General features: G+C 32.9%; 1 protein-coding gene and 1 long non-coding RNA gene across 7 annotated transcripts in view; both read left to right on the forward strand.

Moving 5' to 3' along the window:
* LOC144840056 (splicing factor 3B subunit 1-like) overlaps positions 1–6941 on the forward strand; it is a 33364-nt gene extending 26423 nt beyond the window's left edge. For both annotated transcript variants that reach the window (XM_078695703.1, XM_078695704.1), the window contains 4 exons: positions 98–283; positions 3015–3287; positions 5017–5233; positions 6171–6941. In XM_078695703.1, the coding sequence (XP_078551829.1) occupies positions 98–283; positions 3015–3287; positions 5017–5233; positions 6171–6329 (835 nt within the window). In that variant the 3' untranslated portion in view covers positions 6330–6941. The remainder of the gene's footprint in view (positions 1–97; positions 284–3014; positions 3288–5016; positions 5234–6170) is intronic.
* Positions 6942–10538: 3597 nt separating this feature from the next.
* Positions 10539–12349, forward strand: LOC144840257 (uncharacterized). Of its 5 annotated transcripts, none has more exons than XR_013611884.1 (3): positions 10539–10574; positions 11493–11603; positions 11773–12348. It is a non-coding gene; the product is annotated as an uncharacterized LOC144840257 (long non-coding RNA). The 5 variants fall into 5 exon arrangements; XR_013611885.1 differs by lacking the exon at positions 10539–10574 and adding an exon at positions 10584–10600 and having other exon boundaries at positions 11773–12349; XR_013611886.1 differs by lacking the exon at positions 10539–10574 and adding an exon at positions 10753–10765 and having other exon boundaries at positions 11773–12347.
* The last annotated feature ends 9837 nt before the right edge of the window (positions 12350–22186 follow it).

Consider the following 22186-nt stretch of genomic DNA (forward strand, 5'->3'; position numbering starts at 1 on the left):
TAGAAATTTAAATTCCAGTGCTTTGTTAATCAATACTTCAAAAATATTTATGATGTCCAAGGCAAACAATTATTCCTGTAAAACAATTTTTTTTCAGACATGAAAAAGTACAAGAAAACTGTATTGATCTGGTGGGTCGTATTGCTGATCGTGGCGCTGAATTTGTGTCTGCTCGTGAGTGGATGAGAATTTGCTTTGAACTGCTGGAGCTTTTGAAGGCCCACAAAAAAGCAATTCGCAGAGCTACAGTCAACACATTTGGTTACATCGCCAAAGCTATTGGGTGAGTGAAATATTCAAATTAATTTATAAGTATTTATTTTCTAGATATAAAAACTGAAAACCATTTATCAGATGAAACAGGGATCGAATTTCCAGACGGCACCGACGCAATTGCTTTAGAAAGGGCCTTGAACTGCTGTGGTAAACCCTCATTTTGACAGCAAAAAATTGCTGTTAAAACCTACCCAACATTAAATTATCAGCACATACAATTCCCCAATTTTTGTTGAACATTCCTACAATATACTCATTTTTTAAGCAATGCTTGACATCAATTCCTTTTTTTTGTACCGTTAAAAATGTCAACATTGTAAACACAGATAAAACCCAGACTGTCGTATCACTAGTATCATCATCTATAGCCTGTTCCTTACATGGATGATGGCATGGACCAAACAATAATGAAACCGGTTGCCGTCTATCTAGCGCTAACATACATGCCATTTTGCTAACATTTTACCATTTCATCGCAGCCTAGGCCTATGTATAGTCATCACAATATTTAAACAATTTTTTTTTATTTATAAGGTATTTATTGTGTTTTATTACGTAAATAAATAATTATTCTTACTATTGCTGGCCTGAGGAGTGTGTGGAAATAGAGAGGAGGAAACTTTGGGCGATATGACGTCACATTAGCAAGCACATGGTTTTTTATAACCGCGATGGTGTACACACCACAGTGTTCTTGGCTAGCCTCTGTGATGCTGCTGCAAGGGTGCCTGTGATATGTTTTATTACAAAATACTAAAAAAACTATATACATTAACAATTATTACCTCCGTCAAGGAGGTTATATTTTCACCCCTGTATGTTTGTGTGTCTGTCTGTCTGTTTGTCTGTCTGTGAACAGCCTGGAGGCCACAGTTTTTATCCGATTCTCACTAAATTTGGCCACAATGATCTATGCCCCAAAAGCTCGGACGAGTTCGACTTTGAGGGGAAAAGGTCATAGGTCAAGGTCACAACTAACAAAAAACTATTTTACTGCCTTGAGACCACAGTTTTTATCCGATTCTCAACAAACTTAGCCACAATGATCAATGACTCATCATATAATTGTGGTTAAATTTTGAAGGGTCAAGGTCAAAGATCAAGGTCCACAAAAAAAAAGAAATAAAAAAATAATAAAAAAAAAAAAAAACCTCAGCGGGACTTGAACCAGCGATCTCAACTCGGCCGTTCCAAGGCAAAACAACGTAACTACAAAATGTTGCTTTTCGAGAAAAATTGAATTGAAGTTTGAGTGTTTGCATTTCAACAACAAATTATCGTAATGATGTGAAATTTTGCATGAGCATATATAAATAATAATTATTATTAAATACAAAATGTTAAATAATTTAATCAATTTGATCAAAAGTTATTACCACTTTTAACAGATACGTTGTTTTGCCTTGGAAATGACGTGTATAGAATGAAAGTCATTTCTAAGGCAAAACAACGTAACTGTGATATTCTGTGACAAAACAACGTAACTGTGGTCATTCCATGGCAAAACAACGTAACTGTGATGATTTTAAAAACAATGGATTGAAACTTTTTTTGAACAACAGGGAGGGCTGCGATCACTAATGATGCCTACGAACTAGGTTGTCTTAACAAAGAGTGCATTTGAAGCTAGGCTTAGCCTTTTGGATCTACTATTTATGATATAGACTTACTTACTTACATTATTATGTTATAGCCTACCCCCTAGCCTGCTACTAGAAGGCCTATGTACAACAATCCAAAGACGGCCGTCCTACTAGGCTAGGCATAGCCTAGTTCCAATGACAGTACTGGGGTACTAGGCGTAGGCTAGATTAGATAGGTCTGTCAAAAATAATAGCCTAGCCTAGTTTCAAGCTTGCCTGAACTTTTTCGTAAATATAGTTAATTCTTAGAATAAATTTTAATACATTAAATTAGTTGTCTAGCCTAATAAGCCTAGTATTATTTAATATATCTTTTACTTTTAGTTAAGATCGTTGCTATGCATATCGTCATGCATCAGCGGTTTCTGTCTCAAAATTACGTAACTTAGCTGATTGTGAGAATTTAAAGTGAAAATCGTATGCATTTCCGTGGCAGAACAACGTATCTGGTAGATACGTTGTTTTGCCTTGGAAAATACCAGAATTATTTGTTTTTTGCTTAAAGATACGTGGTACTATCTCTAAAAATAATGATCTCTGAAACCTGAAATTTTTACAGGTTGTTCATAAATTTGTAATAATTCCCCAAATGTAAAAATCTCAAAATTGACAAAAATGCGAGTTACGTGGTTTTGCCTTGGAACGGCCGAACTGTGAGAGGCTGGATACATAACCATTACACCAAACTTTCATCCACAACTTTTTAGTGTGCAGTTAGCCTATTTTACACTTAGAACTAATAAAAAAAAATTAAAAAAATATATATATATTTTTCCGGGGACATTTTATGTAGAGGAATTTTAGAGTAGGCGGAGGTTTGTACTCTCGGAGTACCCTCTAGTTGTATCTATTTAAATGGAAAACCCAGAAATTTCTGCTGTAGAAGAAAAATAAATTGCTATAGTAAAGCCATGGCCAGTTCATTTACATGCTGGCTGCTCCACCCTGGCATTTTTCAACCATGTACTCATTTACAGCTGAGTAGAGTTGAACTTTCTGGGTCATAACTACTCGGCTACAACAACTTCATTGTAGATTAGCATAATAAAATTGTTTTGTACAACTTTTAACCGTTTCAATTGCTTTTCTTTGCAGACCACATGATGTTCTTGCTACATTACTTAACAATCTCAAAGTGCAAGAACGACAGAATCGTGTCTGTACAACAGTTGCAATTGCAATCGTAGCTGAGACTTGTTCACCTTTTACCGTTTTACCAGCTCTCATGAATGAATACCGTGTACCGGAGTTGAACGTGCAGAACGGCGTCTTAAAGTCACTGTCATTTATGTTTGAATATATTGGTGAAATGGGAAAAGATTACATCTATGCGGTTACACCTCTCCTTGAAGACGCTCTTATGGACCGGTAAGTAATACTAGTATGCTAGCTGTGTTGATTAAAGTCCTATTCCCTACGTTTTTTAGGTCTAATTTAAGGTCACAAACTACATTTAATGTAAAAATAAATACTATATGGTCCTATTGCTAACTTTTTTCGTCTTTAAATGGTTAAAAATGTAAAAAACAAGTCGATTCTAGTAATTTTAGCTGCGCGGATTGATATTTTTGTTTTTCTTCTGTAATTCACCGACTTTTCGATCGTTTGAGGCCAAAACAAATGGAAGACTCCTAAATGCTCAGCGAAAATACTGGGTTTCCCCCAATTTGTATCAACATACAATTATACAGCGTCGGGTTAGCCCTATAGCTAGCGTACGATGGTCGTACGTTACCTATGTTTACCAGCTAGGCCTACAAAACTAAGCTTAGCTAGGCTAGGCCTAAAATCTGTCCACAAGAGGACATTCACACGAGCTACTATAATAGGTAGTGCATTGTTTCTCTCTTTTTATCATAATTTACCATAAAACTTACATTTAAGGAATGACATGGTTTAATGTTTTTAAAGTAATACATATGCATTATTTTTATAAAACGTCACAAATTGTGGGTCTTTAAGATTACTGGTTCAGAGTATGACATGGCATCATATCCTCCACATTCTAAATTGATGTTAGAAACAAATAATAATAAGTCCGTTGTTCTGTTGCATTTATGACACAATTATTTTTGGTTTATTTTTTATCTAAAAACCTGAGAAGAAACATAGCTGACCAAATTAGCTTCATTTGGAGAGGCATATCAAAATAAAATGAGAAAGTGATATTAAAAATGAATGTATCCATCTATTTATCCAAAATATAAATGGATTATCTTTAATTAGTCTAATCTAATCAAAATATAAATAAGATTTAAACATAAAATGTATACCGGGCTCTCCTAAAGGCCCGTTTCTGCTGCCAAAAATATACCGTATATGTGACCCGACCCATGACACAAGGTCAAAAACTAACAGAGCGTGATGCGTTTGTTTGGTTTTTCTGCTGCATTGACACACACATCTATAAGCAAGCAACAGATCAAAATGTCACTGTGGACTGAAGAAATAACTATTTTTGCAATTCAATTGTGGGGAGAAGCAAAGGTTGGAGGGAGACTGCATGGCAACAGAAGAGATACCGAGATTTACAAAAGTATCTCAAACAAAATAAAAGCAGAATTTGGATGTTCCGAGAAGAACAGCAGCCAAAGTTATCGGCAAACGCCGTCGTCTTCTTTACATAAATCTAGTCAATGCCCATTCTACATTTCTAGATTGTGCTTGTATGTGCGGTGTAAATTCGTTGACACTTCTGCTCATTAGATTTAAAATACAAAGCAATGCTACGACGTTTTGAGAAACCATCATTGTTTTGTTTTTGTTCAGGTATAAATCTCACTACACGAGACCCTAGGCCATACTTCCGTCTCACGAAATGCATTTTGGGTAATGAAAGCCAACTTTTTTACAGCCCACCCACAAAGCATATGCAGCGGAAACGGTGCACGAATTTCATATATGGTATATATGGTATATTTATACGGTATATTTGGGATTGGCAGCAGAAACGGGGCCTAAGAAAAAATTCCAATCTTCTATTATTTATTATCAGTACTTCCAATGATAGTTGGAAACATAAACGCTTGTTGATCACACCCAGTATTGTTTTGATTTTACCATCATTCTAATTGTGTTTTCTGTTTTACATCTGCAGAGACCTTGTACATCGTCAGACAGCCTGTGCTGCCATTAAACACATATCACTTGGTGTATTTGGATTCGGCTGTGAGGACGCTCTCATTCATCTCATCAACTTTGTCTGGCCCAACGTATTTGAAACATCACCACATGTCATTCAAGCAGTAATGGACTCAATCGAAGGCCTTCGTGTTGGTGTTGGAGCTGTGAAAATGCTTCAGTACACATTACAGGTATGGAATAATTAAAAGCTTTTTTAATTTACTTTGGTTTGTCACAAGACTTGACAACAACATAGTAAATGTGATATAATATAAGTATGAGTCTGTATTCTTTTTATAAAATTATAGTACTATGTTTCTCAAGTAGACTGTGATGTTATTTCTGCTCTGACATAACGTCAATGTTACTAATACCCTTTTCACATCTGCCTAAATTGTTACAACTTGTAACAAGTTGTAACCAGGTTTCATCTCCCTTATTACATGTACGCATACGTGAACCTTGTGAAATCTCTGGAGGAAAGAATAGTTGGGCGCTATTTAATTAATATGTTACAAGTTGTTAGATTTTGCAGATGTGAAAAGGGTATACTTTCTTGATTGTAGAAACGCAAGCTTACAGCTTATTATACGCCCATCATTGTTTAGTTTAGATTGCAGTAAAATTAATATATCATTTTTTGGAGCGCACTTTGATTCTGCCATCACACATGAATTGATTATTTTGATGCAGATAAAATCTTGAACAAGAATATTAATAAAAAAATAATGATTTATAGTTCATAGTTCATGCATTTACTTACTGAGGCATTGTTTAATAACAAAATTGTGACTTTTGAAACAGTGCCCTCAAGTTATATTGTAAAGTAAATGATGAATAATCTAACTAAATGCAGTTCTACTTTTTTTGGATAGCAAATTTATTGATATTATTATGGATTATTATTTAGATACCTTGAGTTTTTATTTATTATTTTTCCACAAATAATTTTCTACAAATTCAAGAAAAACAGCAAATTGTAAACAATTTCATTAATGGCTATTCATTAATATGTAGGGCATTTGCATTAGCAATAAGGATCAGTGAAAATGCATGGATTGACAAAGAGACCTATAAACAAAGACATTATTTGTTTTAATATTAACACATTTATTTTTCTATTCTCAGGGACTCTTTCATCCTGCTAGAAAAGTAAGAGATGTTTATTGGAAAATATACAACACACTTTACATTGGGGCACAAGATGCATTAGTAGCTGGCTACCCACGAATACCAAATGATGAGAAAAATGAATATGTTCGATATGAACTGGACTACTTCTTGTAGGAAAAATATCCTTCTGTGGTGTTTTATTTGGGAACCTTTACTGTTTTGTACTTTCTATTTGTAATAAATAAAATTTAATTGATTTTATTGTAATTTGATAGAAACAAAACTTTCTGATATGCTCATGAAGGTTCACTAATTTATTATTATTATTATTAAATTAGTTTTTCTGCCCAATATGCGCCGAAACATACTGTACATACACTAAATCATGGGCGTAAATTCTTGTTTTTACATGTTCAAAGTTAATATAAGTTTCTCCCAAATCTGGTATTTCCCAAACTTTCAGACTTTTTACTAAAAAAGTTGTTTAAGCACTTCCAAAAATGTAGAAGTATTAAGGGATTAAAAAACATTTTTGGAATTATGCCATCACAGACTGGATCAGACAGACCTTTATATGACCTGCATAGTCTACAATGATAAATATTTTAAAATAAGATATCAACAATTTTTTGGGATTAAAACTTCTTTGTAAATAATTTGGTTTTCTGTTTTGTCATTATGGTTGATGAGACAACTGAATCCCATTTCATATCTGCACCACAAAGTTTTTTAAATATAAACTGCACATATTCTATATAAACCCAATCACTACTTCTTAAAGATGTATTGTCCCTTGAAACACAAAAAATATTCTAAATTTAAATTGGCCATATCAAAGTAATATTAAAGTTATTCACTTTAAGTCGAAAATTTGAGTCAAAAACAACAATTTTACGTAATTAAAAGCTAAATTAATTAATTACATTTCGTCTGGCAAATCGTCGCGAGCGAAAGTAAACAAAGATTTCAAACCACGAGTATACATTATGCATGATGCTAATTAGGATTGTTTACAACTCTTCACGGTTGAGAAGGTGTTTTCACACAGATCGCGAGGAAGTTTTATGAGTATGCATACAGAGTAGCCAAATAAGCGCGTTGCATTATGAGGTATGTTTTGATTGAAAACTTTGACTGGAAGTCAAAGTTATTTTTTGAACCAAAAAACGTCTGTATTTCAGTTAAATGATTTTTTTTTCGACTAATTTTTGGTGAAAGTTAATAACTATTATGATACTTCAAAATGACCCACTTTTTTTCGAAATCTTTTATTTTTTATTTTTTGGGAATTTGACAAAGGGACAATAAATCTTTAAAGATGTAAAAAATAAAAATAATTCTAAAATGTTTTTGTTGTTGAATATGCCATTTTAGTGTCACCTAATAGTTATCCACTTTGACCAAAAATTTGATAAAAAAAAATGTATTTACCTAAAAAAAATGTAATTTAAAGCAAATTGCTGCCAGCCAATGGGTTTTTGGTTGAATTTAACCATTTATTTTGTCATTTTATAAGTGGTTATAAAATAATCTATTCAAAGTCTGATTTTATTAATCTATTCTATGAAATCTATTTTTCATGTTTATGGGGGACAATAAATCTTTAATAAATGACTTGATTAAAACAATAATATATTTATATGTTGTCACCCACAAGTATTTCAAATTCACAACATAAAACACTGATTTTTCTGTAGGTGACATGTAGAAACTATATATATATATATATATGGTGAACAAAGTGTTTTCCTTATTTCTATTCTGTAAAGATAAATACTTTTCTAGACAGTGAAGTGTTAATTTTAGAGGCCTAGTGAAGTACTACACTATAATGCATGCTTTCAGTAATAATAATAATAACATTTAGAATTTTGTAATGTGAAGTTGAAATAAAGTGTTTTTATTGTATTGTGCATACATGTCACTGAGAGCTTCTGAAGGTCAATCAAAAACAATACTGTATAAGGTCAATCAAATACAATACTGTATTTGTGGTATAATCAAGGAGGTTAATTTTTATACCTCCCTGGTACAATTGTATGACCCAAACGAAAGTGTAAAATAAAATTTGTAAACAAAAAACTAGTTTCCTTTTTTAGATATTACTTTTCTGATTATATGTTTTGGCAATGAATATTTTTAATTTATAGTAACACAAAGTGAAGATCTGCTGACAAGTGAATGTCTACAATAATTGAGAGGGGATTTCCCCATGTCCATATATAGGAGGGCAGCGTCACGGGTACTACTAAACACCACTCGCAACCACGTCCTACCATTCGCAACCACTCGCTACAACGCGCAACCACTCGCAGCCGAAATTCATATTAATTAAAGTACATTTGGCTTATTTATTGTCTTATTATCAATAAAAACCTATTTTTATACACATATAAACGTCAAATTAGTCAAAAAACGACGGAAAAACAATCGTCATTCAACACGTCAACATCGTCCACGACGATGTACATGTGTACACAGTACTCATAGAGGACTTGTGTCAAGTGTGCCAGCCGTTAATCATTCCAATGTTTTTCATAACGTTTATGTCATTTAACCATTATTTTATTTCTTTAGATGTAATACAGTTACTGACAGAACGAAAATACAAGGATTTTATTTTCTCTCTCAGATCTGAATAGATTAATTTATATATTAAAATAGTATATGGTCTTATATGAATTATATTCAAATCAAAGGTCTATTCTATATAGTTGACGCAATAGTCCCATTGTTGACGCTGAATGCGATAGAAAATGCACAACAACGCAGTTTCTATCGATGTTTTGTGTATAAAAGCACCATTTTTTGTATAAAAATAGGTTTTTATTGATAATAAGACAATGAATAAATAAATGAATTTCGGTTGCGCGTTGTAGCGAGTGGTTGCGAGTGGTAGGACGTGGTTGTTGCGAGTGGTGTTTAGTAGTAGGACCCGTCGTCACCACCTGACGTCACACAGGTGGCAGGATATTTCTGATCTGTAAAATGTGTGGTGTGTTTGAGCTGGATTTTCTATGAAAAAACAATAGGGCGCTAGTTCCGTTTCGCACCTGTTTTTATTTCGACTTCTTTTTGACTCCAAATTGTTAAGCAACTTATTGTGAATACCACACCTTAAAATTGGGCCTCATAAGTACTTTTATGAAGAAGAATCACATAAGAAGTAACAAATAAATCCTTTAATTGATGATTTTACAGACATGTTTCTCGCGTGACCGTTCGCGAATTTAGCATACAAGTTCAATATTTTCGTTTCTATGGAGCGCCAAAAGGGCAGCAACAATAGATGGTTAAAAACTCAGTGGAATGCGTCTTCTTTTAATGCATTTGTTATTAAAATACACGTTTAATTTTAATATATTTTGTCAATAAAAATGCTGTAACATTTTACTGCTAATAATTTGCTGTTTTCAAATAGCAACCAACCCTAGGCCTAAGACTAAGACTAAGAGGAATATTATTTAGATCAGGTATACCCCTACAGTACATGTATATGATGATGAATTTTTCGTTTTTCATACCTAAAAGTTCCTGCGAAAACTATGTACAGTATCAACAATAATATTTTTGTTGCATTGACATTGACAAAATATGATAAAATTAAATGTAATTTTCACCAATGAATGCATTAAATATACGCAATTTACTGAGTTTTTAGCCCTCTATTATGATTGCTCTTTTGGCGCTCCATAGAAACAACAACATTGAACATGGAGTATGCGAAATTCACGATAGGCAGTTTGCTGCGGTTCAGGGACGATTCGGCCCTGAGACGATTCGGCCCGGGACTATTCGGCCCACTTTTGGTGGGACGATTCGGCCCACTTTTGGGCCGAAACATCCCACTTTGTGGGCCGAAACGTCTCACTTTAGACCAAATTCATATTCATTTTTTTTTTATTTATCAAGTTTTTAAAGGTGTTTAACAATCCGTATTTTATTGATATTGACAAAGTTGATATAATATATATAATAAATTACTAAAAAAACGTAATTTTATATTCAATTTATTACTTCGAAAACCTTGTTTATTTCGTGCATTCGCCAAGCGGCCAACAGAGGGCGTAACTTATTTACATCGTTCGCGTGACTAAAAAATGATTATTTTCGACAATGTTTTCAAAATGTTTGCTTTATTGCATCTTTATCCCTAGTAGTGCTACCCCATAGTCTCTCTGAAAATAAAGTTTGGGGAAAAAAGCTTATTTTATGCTTATAAATGCATATCAAAGCCGATAAATGTAAGTGTGCCGAATCGTCTCAGGGCCGAATCGTCCCGGGCCGAATAGTCCCGGGCCGAATCGTCCCAGGGCCGAATCGTCCCGGGCCGAATCGTCTCAGGGCCGAATCGTCCCGTTACCTTTGCTGCAGCACGTCGCTGAGGATATGCCCTACATATATTGCATTTTCCTTGAGGTATTGCCTGTACCATTTGTTCGTGGGTATTTGTTTTCCACTGTAATTTCGCGTCAAGTGGCGTTACTTTTGTGTTTCTAACTCACCGCAAACCGTCATATAAGTCTGATTACAGTATTGTGTGTGTGACGAAGAGGAACGCGACAGCAGCAAAGATTGTTTAATGCTGCCGTGTGTTTTTCGAGGAACGGGTGCTGTATGATGTAGGCCTAGCCCTCGGCCTACTAGAGGAAGGCTTGGGTGGGCAGGGCTTAACGTCTAAGAAACCTAGTCTAGGCGGATCGTCTAGGCTAGGCTGTCTTTTCAATTCATTAATAGGCTTATGTAGCCTAGCCTACTAGGCCTGGTTAATTAATGTTGAGCCTAGCTAGCTACCTAGCTAGGCCTATACTATAGTGTAGCCCTACTAGCTAGAATAGAAGAGTGTAGCAGTACTAGTAAGTAGGCCTAGTAGTAGCAGGTAGGCGCGCCCAGCCCGACCTACTATACTACTACTACTAGGCGGGATGAAGCAAGCACCTAGTAATAATAATACTCTTCTAGGCCTACCCTACAGACAGACTTTTTTTAGAATAGAAGTCATACTAATTTACACACAGTATCAACCGTTAGTGTTTTACGATATATTATACAATGTCAAGAAGTAAATGCTAGCTAACATTATATTTATTAATCAATGTTATACATGTACATTTTAATTTATACATTTTTACAATTTAATGTAAAAATACTCTGATTAGGTTTATTCCAAAACTGATGACCAGCGTCCTCTGTTATATTAATTATTAATTATGGTATAATATTCATATTATCATACTCGTCAGAACAAGTGCATAGGTGTGTTATTTGTATACATGTTGCAGACTTCTAATCTATATAGAATATTTTATTTTATGATTTTTTTTCTTTTTACCGTAGGATAATAAAAATCAGCTGTACCAAAACACTTTCATGACCTTGATTGAACTTGCAGTTGATAATGCCGTAAGGGCTTGTGATTTTAGCCAAGAAATTCAAATACATTTTCAGGTAAATGGATTTATATAATCAAAATGTCCTACAATAAAACCTGGTGAATAAGAATGTTTAGTTTTATTTATATGATATTAAGAGAAACTGTGGCTGGTATAATACTTTTGTTTTTTGGTGCTCAATCTAGTTCCTGGTTGACATTTAATATATGTTTGTTTCTTTTTAGAGTGTATGGTAGCTGAATTATTTTGTCTTGCATAGCTTGTTGGCTCCTCAACAAACTGCAGCATCTGTTGAAAACAAATTTGCAATGATACAAAATATTAAGGTGCAAGATGTTATATATTCGTCTATTACTCTACAGTATTATTTAATCGGGTCAATTTATGTACAGTATCTTTTATTCACATATTATAAATATTAATATAACGCACTATCAAGGAAAAGTTATGCAGTTTATTTTAGTTCCATGTGATGAACACTAATAAAATCAAGCTTATTTGAGCAATTGAATGCTATTTAATTAAACAGCATTCAATAGCATAATTGCATTCAATTACGTAATTTCTGTGATTTTCCCTGAGAGCGTGTTTTTAATTAAACAGCATTCAATTGCTTAAATAGACTTGGTTTTATCTTGTTTGACTTTACTTTAATTCTATGTGATGAACACTAATAATTTCATTCAATAAAAATAAATTTAAAGGTACAGTTACGTAATTTCTGTGATTTTCCCTGAGAGCGTGTTTTTAATTAAACAGCATTCAATTGCTTAAATAGACTTGGTTTTATCTTGTTTGACTTTACTTTAGTTCTATGTGATGAACACTAATAATTTCATTCAATAAAAATAAATTTAAAGGTACAGTTACGTAATTTCTGTGATTTTCCTTGAGAGCATGTTTTTTAATTAAACAGCATTCAATTGCTTAAATAGACTTGATTTTTTCTTGTTTGAGTTTACTATAGTTCCATGTGATGAACACTAATAATTTCATTCAATAAAAATAAATTTAAAGGTACAGTTACGTAATTTCTGAGATTTTCCTTGAGAGCGTGTTTTTTAATTAAACAGCATTCAATTGCTTAAATAGACCTGATTTTTTTTTTTTTAACTTTACTTTAGTTCCATGTGATGAACACTAATAATTTCATTCAATAAAAATAAATTTAAAGGTACAGTTACGTAATTTCTGTGATTTTCCTTGAGAGCGAGTTTTTTAATCAAACAGCATTCAATTGCTTAAATAGACCTGATTTTATCTTGTTTAACTTTACTTTAGTTCCATGTGATGAACACTAATAATTTCATTCAATAAAAATAAATTTAAAGGTACAGTTACGTAATTTCTGTGATTTTCCTTGAGAGCGAGTTTTTTAATTAAACAGCATTCAATTGCTTAAATAGACCTGATTTTTTTCTTGTTTAACTTTACTTTAGTTCCATGTGATGAACACTAATAATTTCATTCAATAAAAATAAATTTAAAGGTACAGTTACGTAATTTCTGTGATTTTCCTTGAGAGCGAGTTTTTTAATTAAACAGCATTCAATTGCTTAAATAGACATGATTTTTTCTTGTTTAACTTTACTTTAGTTCCATGTGATGAACACTAATAATTTCATTCAATAAAAATAAAATTAAAGGTACAGTTACGTAATTTCTGTGATTTTCCTTGAGAGCGTGTTTTTTAATTAAACAGCATTCAATTGCTTAAATAGACCTGATTTTTTCTTTTTTAACTTTACTTTAGTTCCATGTGATGAACACTAATAATTTCATTCAATAAAAATAAATTTAAAGGTACAGTTACGTAATTTCTGTGATTTTCCTTGAGAGCGAGTTTTTTAATTAAACAGCATTCAATTGCTTAAATAGACCTGATTTTATCTTGTTTAACTTTACTTTAGTTCCATGTGATGAACACTAATAATTTCATTCAATAAAAATAAATTTAAAGGTACAGTTACGTAATTTCTGTGATTTTCCTTGAGAGCGAGTTTTTTAATTAAACAGCATTCAATTGCTTAAATAGACCTGATTTTTTTCTTGTTTAACTTTACTTTAGTTCCATGTGATGAACACTAATAATTTCATTCAATAAAAATAAATTTAAAGGTACAGTTACGTAATTTCTGTGATTTTCCTTGAGAGCGAGTTTTTTAATTAAACAGCATTCAATTGCTTAAATAGACCTGTTTTTTTTTTTTAAACTTTACTTTAGTTCCATGTGATGAACACTAATAATTTCATTCAATAAAAATAAATTTAAAGGTACAGTTACGTAATTTCTGTGATTTTCCTTGAGAGCGAGTTTTTTAATTAAACAGCATTCAATTGCTTAAATAGACCTGATTTTATCTTGTTTAACTTTACTTTAGTTCCATGTGATGAACACTAATAATTTCATTCAATAAAAATAAATTTAAAGGTACAGTTACGTCATTTCTGTGATTTTCCTTGAGAGCGAGTTTTTTAATTAAACAGCATTCAATTGCTTAAATAGACCTGATTTTTTTCTTGTTTAACTTTACTTTAGTTCCATGTGATGAACACTAATAATTTCATTCAATAAAAATAAATTTAAAGGTACAGTTACGTAATTTCTGTGATTTTCCTTGAGAGCGAGTTTTTTAATTAAACAGCATTCAATTGCTTAAATAGACCTGATTTTTTCTTGTTTGAGTTTACTTTAGTTCCATGTGATGAACACTAATAATTTCATTCAATAAAAATAAATTTAAAGGTACAGTTACGTAATTTCTGTGATTTTCCTTGAGAGCGAGTTTTTTAATTAAACAGCATTCAATTGCTTAAATAGACCTGATTTTTTCTTGTTTGAGTTTACTTTAGTTCCATGTGATAAACACTAATAATTTCATTCAATAAAAATAAATTTAAAGGTACAGTTACGTAATTTCTGAGATTTTCCTTGAGAGCGAGTTTTTTAATTAAACAGCATTCAATTGCTTAAATAGACCTGATTTTATCTTGTTTGACTTTACTTTATAAATAAATTTAAAGGTACAGTTATGCAATTTCTGTGATTTTTCCCTGAGAGCGTGTTTTTTAGTTAAATAGCATTCAATTCAAATCCCCATTTTGTAACCTTGAGTGCGGGTCCATTTAAACAAGCTGGGCAAGCTGTAAATTTTATTAATCTACTATGTATGTATGCATATTGTTTACTAATTGAATTTTAACCCTAAATAACACTGTATAAGTAAGTCTTTTATAAAATTTCAGTGGTTAGAGGTTCATATTTATTATTAGGATTTTTACAGGCACATTTAAAAATAGATTAGAAAAATATGGCATAAGCAGAATTATATCATCAATAAGAATATACAAAAGGAGCGGCGTGACGGGAAGAGACCAACCGGTGAAAAAGTACCTTTAGAGCGGTCAGAACACAATTACAAATTTATAAGTTTATTTTTGATTAATTATTGTTATATATATATATAGGCCTATTACAAAGTGTTATTAAATTTGACGACATTTAGAGCATCGGCAACCAAAGAAACGCTCGACTGAAAATTAACTTTATCCGATTTTTATTTTACATCGGCCGGGTTTAACGCTAAACCGCCTGTCCTATTCTATTCTGAATTGTACCACCAATAACACATGCTATCAAAGTGTAAGATAAGACTCAAAAAAATTTCTCAGCACCAAATTTTTGGTTTGGCGGTATAAGGTACGACATTACATAATATTCAATAGTTTTGTAATTAATCGATACCATTAATTCCAACAAACAAATGGTAGGGCTACTTAAAATTATTTATGTGGTCCATAGTTACCAACCGTCTCACATCGTTCGGGACAGCCGCATTTCAAGTGTTTTTTAATGAAACACGCGTTTAAACCTAAGTAGGCCTATAATACGATGCGTTAATATTTTTTATCACAATTTGAGAGGAAAATGCATTCAAATTAATTGGTATATTTTAAAAGTATAGAACATTATACGAGTAGGCCTATTTATATTATTACACCACACATCAATAAAATACGTAATATCAGGGGAACGTTACAATTAATGTGTCCGTGGTCGCTCGCCGTGACGAGGATGGGCTTATAACCATGCGTTTGTCATGATCGCAATATTACACATGACATGTGTGCGTTTATGAAAGGTAAACCCAATTTTCTTGCTATTGGTTGGTGGATCAGTTCAATTTTTACACTCCAAAAAATGTTTTTTAATAAAATAATTTCAAGAATCAGCATGCTGAAAAACGTTGAATTATAGATTAACAAAAAAAGAGTAACATACAATCTAATAATATTTGCATCGCTTACCGTACCGGAATACAAGAGGTGCCATTCATCATGAATTTTACGTGCGAGAGTAATATTTCCGGCCATAGGAGTGCCAGTGAACTAAATTTGTTTCCGTCGCAAGCCGCCACTAAGGGGTGGGGGCTGTAAATACTTCGTGTTCGATCACGACCACCCCCCCCCCCCCCCCACCTGCCCCTCACCCCCTACAAAAATAATCTGTCCCGCATTTTAAATCTCTCAGGTTGGTAAATATGGTGGTCATCGTTAAATTGGTTATTACAACAATTAAATACTTATAATAAATACAATAAAACGAACTCGCTCTAAAAATAACAGAAATTGCATATTTAACTTGGGACTTTGTTTATGTTTAATTCTAGGTTTGTTATATTGGAACAAAATTAGAGCAGTAAAAAAAGAGCATGCTAAAAAGATGAATCTGTCATTGAGTAAGATGAAACTTAAATTGAATTAAAACCGACATTCTTAATAATCATACTTAGAGATGCAAATCATCAAAATAATATTTATATGAAATTTAAACACTTTTATAGCCTATGCATGTACGCTTGTGCCATGTTATGCTTTTAAAAAATTATCCAGTATAGTATGACCCGTGTCGGGTATTTTCTTTTTAATACCCTCGATGGAAAATTCCCTTGATCATTTTTTATATTTATTAATTTATATCTCCATCTTTTGACCTCGTGTTATTTCTTATTAATTGTATATGGCAATTGAAATAAAACCTTAAATCATACTACAGAAGTACACCGTAGTTTATCAAAGTAGAAGTGCGAAATAAAACACGAAAGAGAAAAAAAAACAACTTTACAGTAGGTTTCTACAATATACAGCAAATAGTATCTTTGAATACAGTTAAAAATCCATGGAATAAAATATATAGAGGGCAGCAATCAGGAAATCATTTGTATATACACTATACTGTACCTGCAGTTTTTCAATATTTATTATAAATTTGACCGCAATTACCCACAGTAAAATGGAATAACAGGCAATACCTCAAGCCAAATACAATATAATATGTATGCCTCACTCTCAGCGACGTGCTGCAGCAAACCGCAATTGAAATTCACGAACCGATGTGCGAGAAACACGTCTGTAAATTCATCAATTTAAAGGATTTATTTGTTACTTTTTGTGTGATCTCCTTCGTAAAAGTATTTTTGAGGCCTAATTCTAAGGTGTGGACGATTTGCATTTAAAATTGCGCAAACAATTCCTTGCGCAATTTGAATTGAAACATGTGTTTCAAATTGCGCAATCAACGTATTAAATTGCGCAAGTAATCTGCAAATTGCGCAAGGTTTTTCGACAGATTGTGAAATCATGCACACTCATATTTTTATAGTAATTTCTAAGAATGATTCAAAATTAAAGATAATATCGCATTTCCTTATTTTAGTAGTGAAAATATTGTTATTGTTAGCATACCGTCGAAGACCCGACGAAGGAAAACGAAGCGGCGGTGTTCCCGGCGGGCACGGCGGGCACGGCGGGCGGCTAATACTACTCTACCAAAGATAGACCTTTGAGTCTACTGGCTAGGCTATGTTTGTTTGATAGCAAGTCTAAACGTTGGTGGCGTTAGACTATGTTGTGTATTACTCACTACATTAATTTTTGTTATTTTTACATTTATTATGATTTTCAAGTTACAGTGATAATATTATTTAATTGTGTATACCATTTATGCTGTGTATTATACACATGTTATCTTCGCATTTATTATGTTTCATTTTGAGTTATTAGTTTCCAATAAATTATTATTGTTAACCGATCGTCGACGTTGGCACGCATTCTTGCGCAATTTGAAATTGCGAAAGTTGATTGCGCAATTTAATATTGCGCAAGAAAATCTTTGCGCAATTTCAAATTGCGCAAGAATTCTTTGCGCAATTTGAAATTGCGCAAGGATTTTTTTGCGCAATTTCAAATTGCGCAAATCGTTCAAATCGCGCATAACACCCACACAGCCTGGCCTATTTTGACGGGAATATACGTAGAAAGAGACGAAGGGATACGGAGGATTTATATTAATCTCAGCTCTCTCTCCGCCAGGATTATTTTATTGGGTGCTGGTCAACCCGTACCCAAACCAACCCGTACCCATGCCAACTCGTACCCAACTTGGCTAACCCGTACCCAAATAATTGGTCAACTCGTACCCACTTTGGCTAACCCGTACCCAAACCAACCCGTACCCAAACCAACCCGTACCCATGCCAACTCGTACCTAAATATTTGGCTTACTCGTACCCAAGTATTTGGCTTACTCGTACCCATTATTTGGCTTACCCGTACCCATTTTTGGCTTACTCGTACCCATTATTTGGCCTACTCGTACCCAATTTGAATAATTACTTGTAATGATTTGATCGGCGCAAAACTAGTGGTATGCTTTTGCCGTATGGATATTTTTATATTTAAATTGTTTTTTTATTTTACAGGTCTCGGTGAAATGTGTGCTAAAAACCATTGATTTGATTGTAAACTTCGTTTAATTAGGCATATATTTGTTAACATTTATTTAATAGTATTATAGTTTTATAAACGTATGTTTGATGTGCTTTTTTATTTACGTAAGAGAACATTAATTAATACAAAAATATTTTAACTGTTGTATAGTATTACAATTCTCAATTAAGCCCAGGTAAAGTAGGCCTACCAACAACGTATAATTTTTATACTTATCAATTTTTATCACCTAATTATCCTCCCTGATTAGATTCGATCAAGTAATTATTATTTCTATTGTATTGGTAATTTAAAATTGGTTGAATTAACAACGCCCTGTTTTAAGCAAAAAGCTCACAGGGCTATGGGGTCGAATTACTCGTAGATTTCGTGTTACGTGTTTTTGTTGACCGGGATTAAAAGAGACGACTCAGTCGTATGATCGTTTTTCATATATTCAGTGAAATGATCATATCGGGGATCATAATTATACACGTACTGTAAGGCCTGCAGGGCTATGGGGTAGAATTACTCGTAGATTTCGTGTTACGTGTTTTTGCTGACCGGGATTAACCTTTTATTATAAAAAAACACACATTTATAGGGCGTCAAAGAGACGAATCAGTAATGACGTATGATCGTTTTCCATATATTGTATTTATTAATAATTCAGTGAAATGATCATATCGGGGATCATAATTATACACGTACTGTAAGGCATGCAGAGCTATGGGGTAGAATTACTCGTAGATTTCGTGTTACGTGTTTTTGCTGACCGGGATTAACATTGTATTAAAAAAAACCACGCATTTATAGGGCGTCAAAGAGACGACTCAGCAATGACGTACGATCGTTTTCCATATATTTTATTTATTAATAATTCAGTGAAATGATCATATACACGTACTGTAAGGCAATTAAACATTTTGGCAGATTTTCTTCTATAACAGGCAGCTACGTGTTTTTTCTGACTGGGGATTCCTCTTTTATATTAAAAAAACGCATTTGTAGTGTGTCAAAAAATAGACAACGCAATGTGGCGTATGATCGTTTTCTATTTATTTTTTTTCTTAAATAATTCAGTAAATGATCTGTTTGTTTACGGCAATTAAACATTTTTGGTAGATGTTTCCTTAATAACAGCTAGCTACGTGTTTTTTCTGACGAGGGATTCCCTTTAAAAAAAAAATACGCATTCTATAATGTGTCAAATAAGACAAATTAATGACCTACGACCGTTTTTCCATGGCAACGGATGTCGTATTATTTACTAAAATAATATAAACGTTCTGAAGGCCTACCTACACGTGTCTGAGTATACTTAGGCCTACGTATCTGTCAGCGATAAGATGATTTTTTTATAGTTTTAGTAGTATGTATTTTGGTTTTTTAGTCATTGATAATACAGTAATAATCATTATAAAATGAAAATTGTAATTAAATGTTAAATTATTAGAGGTTACCTTTTATTATTATTCTCACATCCGTCATTGTATACTAGGGGATTTGTTTTATAAACGGCAATAGGCCTAATCTACTTTCATTATTCTAATGCTCACTTAGCAGCAAAACTGAGGCTGGTATCCACTTAAATAGTTTCGTGATTTTAAAATACGAGTGACTACTTGAAAATGTATTAAATATTTTCGAAATGTTAAAACAGTTTAATATTTTCCAAAACTTGCAAAACAAAACAACAAAAACCATTTTTAAAACGATTTTCAAAAAGCACATTAGGCCTACTTCATTATCTGTAAAATAAAATGAAAATACAAATTATGTATAAAAGATATTCATGTTTACTTTTAATAATTCAAGTTTTCATCATCACAGACTAGTGGGTATTTCAATTTCCGTGTACTACTATTCGTAGTAAATAATAGATTAATAACTATTCATAAATGAAAAAAAATAGAATGCAACACAGCCGACCACTGACATCTTCAACAGAGCCATATATTATGGCTCTGATCTTTAATGTAAAACAGCGCCCTCAAGTATTAACTTGACCTAATACGACGTACCAAATACGATGAAAGCTGTGCTTTTTTCGTACGAGTCTGTACATATTATTATACATTTTAGGTCAATAGTTTTTGCCATTATAATATCGAACATATGATTGGTATCTAAAAATGTAATAAAACTGGGTTTAAATGTAATATAAATATACTTTAAATAGCATTAAACTTGGGTACGGGCCAGCCAATGATGGGTACGGGTCAGCCAAAATATTGGGTATGAGTAAGCCAAAATTTGGGTACGAGTTGGTGGGTACGAGTTGTCATGGGTACGGGTTGACCTGTATTCATTTTATTTACTAAATTACTAGGCTCTAGAGACGAGGCCTATACTTACTACTGACTAACCTAGTAGTAGGCCTAGGTAGGGCCTAGTTAGTAGGGGTGCTGGTCAACCCGTACCCAAACCAACCCGTACCCATGCCAACTCGTACCCAACTTGGCTAACCCGTACCCAAATAATTGGTCAACTCGTACCCACTTTGGCTAACCCGTACCCAAACCAACCCGTACCCATGCCAACTCGTACCTAAATATTTGGCTTACTCGTACCCAAGTATTTGGCTTACTCGTACCCATTATTTGGCTTACCCGTACCCATTGTTGGCTTACTCGTACCCATTATTTGGCCTACTCGTACCCAATTTGAATAATTACTTGTAATGATTTGATCGGCGCAAAACTAGTGCTATGCTTTTGCCGTATGAATATTTTTATATTATTGTTTTTTTATTTTACAGGTCTCGGTGAAATGTGTGCTAATAAAAATGACCATTGATTTGATTGTAAACTTCGTTTAATTAGGAATATATTTGTTAACATTTATTTAAATGTAATATTATAGTTTTATAAACGTATGTTTGATGTGTCTTTTTTATTTACGTAAGAGAACATTAATTAATAAAAAAATATTTTAACTGTTGTATAGTTAGTATTACAATTCAATTAAGCCCAGGTAAAGTACCAACAACGTATAATTTTATACTTATCCCTGATTACATTCGATCAAGTAATTATTATTTCTATTGTATTGGTATATTTAAAATTGGTTGAATTAACAACGCCCTGTTTTAAGCAAAAAGCCTGCATTGGGTCGAATTACTCGTAGATTTCGTGTTACGTGTTTTTGCTGACCGGGATTAACCTTTTATTATAAAAAACACGCATTTATAGGGCCGGCGTCAAAGAGACGACTCAGTAATGACGTATGATCGTTTTCCATATATTTTATTTATTAATAATTCAGTGAAATGATTATTATTATACACGTACTGTCGTACTGTAAGGCAATTAAACATTTTGGCATATTTTCAGCTACGTGTTTTTGCTGAATGGGGATTCCTCTTTAATATTAAAAAAAACGCATTTGTACGGGTCCATTTGTAGTGTGTCCAAAAATAGACAACGCAATGTGGCGTATGATCGTTTTCTATTTATTTTTTTTCTTAAATAATTCAGTAAAATTATCTGTTTGTTTACGGTAATTAAACATTTTTGGTAGATGTTTCCTCAATAACTTACAGCTACGTGTTTGCTGACGAGGGATTCCCTTTAAAAAAAAAATACGCATTCTATAATGTGTCAAATAAGACAAATGAATGAACTACGATCGTTTTTTCATGGCAACGGATGTCGTCTTATTTACTAAAATAATATAAACGTTCTGAAGGCCTACCTACACGTGTCTGAGTACTTACGTATCTGTCAGCGATAAGATGATTTTTTTAAGTTTTAGTAGTATTTATTTCGGTTTTTAGTCATAATAATACAGTAATAATCATTATAAAATGAAAACGTAATAACAGCAAATGTCGTCGTTTGTAATTAAATGTTAAATTATTGGAGGTTA

This window comes from Antedon bifida, chromosome 4, assembly GCF_963402885.1.
Source record: "Antedon bifida chromosome 4, ecAntBifi1.1, whole genome shotgun sequence".
NCBI lineage: Eukaryota > Metazoa > Echinodermata > Crinoidea > Comatulida > Antedonidae > Antedon > Antedon bifida.